This window comes from Onychomys torridus, chromosome 6, assembly GCF_903995425.1.
Source record: "Onychomys torridus chromosome 6, mOncTor1.1, whole genome shotgun sequence".
In the NCBI taxonomy this organism is placed as follows: Eukaryota; Metazoa; Chordata; class Mammalia; order Rodentia; family Cricetidae; genus Onychomys; species Onychomys torridus.
Window position 1 is genome coordinate 39,865,111 of NC_050448.1, and position 3,324 is coordinate 39,868,434.

A 3,324-nucleotide genomic window follows, 5' to 3' on the forward strand; every position below is an offset into this window, starting at 1 on the left:
TAGGAAATTATGTTAAATGAAATTAGCCAGTTATAGTAAGATAAATACTGAATAAGCCACTAATATGTAGAATCTAAAAAATGTTGGACTTATTGGAATAAGTTATTTAGCAATAACTAAAGCCTCTAGTATGGTGTGTAGGGGGAAGGGGATGCACAGATAGGTCAATGGGCATCAAGTTAAAGCTAGATAAGAGTATAGCCTGGAGTGCTAAGGAAGAGCAGAATGACATAAAATAAATAACATTGTTTCTGCTTTTAAAAATGTCAGAAGAACTTTTTCGCAACGGGTGTGCCGTCAGAATGCAGGTGTGAAAACCACCGCTAATTCAAAGTCAAAATGGGAAAGGAAAAGACTCACATCAACATTGTCATCATTGGACTCACCGATTCAGGCAAGTCCACCACAACTGGCCACCTGATCTACAAACATGGTGGAATCGACAAGCGAACCATCGAAAAGTTCGAAAAGGAGGCTGCCGAGATGGGAAAAGGCTCCTTCAAGTATTCCTGGGTCTTGGACAAACTGAAAGCTGAGCGTGAGCGTGGTATTACTATCGATATCTCCCTGTGGAAATTTAAGACCAGCAAATACTATGTGACTATCATTGATGCCCCAGGACACAGAGACTTTATCAAAAACATGATTACAGGCACATCTCAGGCTGATTGTGCTGTCCTGATTGTTGCTGCTGGTGTTGGTGAATTTGAAGCTGGTATCTCCAAGAACGGGCAGACCCGTGAGCATGCCCTTCTGACTTACACCCTGGGTGTGAAACAGCTAATTGTTGGTGTCAACAAAATGGATTCCACCGAGCCACCCTACAGCCAGAAGAGATACGAGGAAATTGTTAAGGAAATCAGCACCTACATTAAGAAAATTGGCTACAACCCTGACACAGTAGCATTTGTGCCAATTTCCGGTTGGAATGGTGATAACATGCTTGAGCCAAGTGCTAATATGCCTTGGTTCAAGGGATGGAAAGTCACCCGCAAAGATGGAAGTGCCAGTGGGACCACACTGCTGGAAGCTTTGGATTGCATCTTGCCACCAACACGTCCAACTGACAAGCCTCTGCGACTGCCCCTCCAGGATGTCTACAAAACTGGAGGAGGGTCTGCAAGAGCATGAATTGTTGAATCCAAGATTGCAAAAAGCACAGGGACAAATAGCCAAATGAATGGAAGCACATGAATTATGAACCAAAGGCTGTGGAGCCCCCAGCTGGATCAGGCCCTCTGGATAAGTGAGACCATTGAATAGCTTGATCTGTTTGGGAGGCATCCAGTCTGTGGGACCAGGATCTGTCCTTAGTGCTTGAGCTGGCTGTTTGAAACCTTGGGCTTACACATGGACACTTTGCTCAGTCTGGAAGGAGGTGACAGGAACTGCCTGTACTGAATCTACCAGGTTTAAATGAATCCCCAGAGGTGCCTTGATCCTGGAGGACATGGGAATGGAGCAGAGGGGCTGGGGGGAAGGTGGGGGTGGGGGCGGGAGGGGGGAGGACAGGGAAACCCATGGCTGATGTATAAAATTTAAAACACATAATAATAAAGAAAAAATTATTTATTAAAAAAAGCCAAAAAAAAAAATTGGTGGTATTGGAACCGTCCCTGTGGGCCGAGTAGAGACTGGTGTTTTAAAACCTAGAATGGTGGTTACCTTTGCTCCAGTCAATGTGACAACAGAAGTAAAGTCTGTTGAAATGCACCATGAAGCTTTGAGTGAAGCTCTTCCTGGGGACAATGTGGGCTTCAATGTAAAGAATTGTCCATCAAAGACGTTGGATGTGGCAGTGTTGCTGGTGACAGCAAAAAACGACCCACCCATGGAAGCTGCTGGCTTCACTGCTCAGGTGATTATCCTGAACCATCCAGGCCAAATCAGTGCTGGCTATGCTCCTGTACTGGATTGTCACACTGCTCACATAGCATGCAAGTTTGCTGAGCTTAAAGAAAAGATTGATTGTCTTTCTGGTAAGCAGCTGGAAGATGGCCCTAGATTCTTGAAATCTGGCGATGCAGCCATCGTTGATATGGTTCCTGGCAAGCCCATGTGTGTTGAGAGCTTCTCTGATTATCCTCCATTGGGTAGTTTTGCTGTTTGTGACATGAGGCAGACAGTTGCTGTGGGTGTCATCAAAGCTGTGGACAAGAAGGCTGCTGGAGCTGGCAAAGTCACCAAGTCTGCCCAGAAAGCTCAGAAGGCTAAATGAATATTTTCTCTGACACCTGCCACCCCAGTCTTAATCAGTGGTGGAAGAACGGTCTCAGAACTGCTTGTCTCAATTGGCCATTTAAGTTTAATAGTAAAAGACTGGTTAATGATAACAATGCATCATAAAACATTCAGAAGGAAAGGAGAATGCTTTGTGGACCATTTGTGTGTGTGTGTGTGTGTGTGTGTGTGTGTGTGTGTGTGTGTGTGTGTGTGAGTTTTAAGTTATTAGTTTTCAAAATCAGTACTTTTTAATGGAAACAACTTGACCAAAAATCTGTCACAGAATTTTGAGACCCATTAAAACAAGTTTAATGAGAAAAAAAAAAAAACGTTAGAAGAGAAAAATTTGAGTAAAAAAATTATAAGCATTTGAAGTGATGAAAATACTAGACATACTAATATATAATATGTATAATATATGGATCATACTATACTTTATAAATATGTCTAATTATTACATCCAATTAAAAATTAAACAACACAAATTTTTAAGAAGAAAAGTCATTTATTTTACTGCTTAAGATAAATTACAAGAGACTGGTCCTAACTTTCTCTCTGAAAGCTGGTGACAGCTGGTACTGCCTGTGTGTCCTCTTTCTTAATTTTTAATTCAGTTTTTCCACTTATTGTTGGTTTTAATGAGGTTTTCCTCAGCTCACATTTTCCTGTTTAAATGCTTTCTCCAGTAATTGATAGTGTACAGATGCAATAACAGATATTAACTGTGATATCTTCATTGAAATAAATTATGATAAAATTCATTCTGAGCTATTTTGTTAAGACATGGGCTTACCGGTTAATGTTATAAAATATGTATGTGAAATTGGGTTATTTTTCTATGATTTCCAAAACAGTTAGGAGAACAGGAGACATATGGGACAAATCAAATTGATTATTTTAAAAGGGAAGATTTTATACAGCCTGAATAGTTTTCTCCTCCATAAGATAACACTTTATTTTTGACTCTGATTCAGAAGATGTCTTCAACACCCTAAATCCTTTTAAGTTCAAGTCCATTTGGAGCATTTCCAGGCTCATCTATAGCTTCATTCAGTATTTTTCTGCTCAGTGCAGTGACCAGAGTTTCTTTCAATGCATATT

At 40.8% G+C, this 3,324-nt stretch overlaps 1 protein-coding gene across 1 annotated transcript; it reads left to right on the plus strand.

Annotated features, from left to right (window-relative positions):
- The first annotated feature begins 339 nt into the window (after window positions 1–339).
- LOC118585761 (elongation factor 1-alpha 1-like) lies at window positions 340–2,354 on the plus strand. Its single transcript, XM_036190661.1, has 2 exons — window positions 340–1,101; window positions 1,592–2,354. The coding sequence occupies exons 1-2, from the start codon at window positions 340–342 to the stop codon at window positions 2,216–2,218; spliced, it is 1,389 nt and encodes a 462-aa protein (XP_036046554.1). The 3' UTR covers window positions 2,219–2,354.
- Window positions 2,355–3,324: the final 970 nt, after the last annotated feature.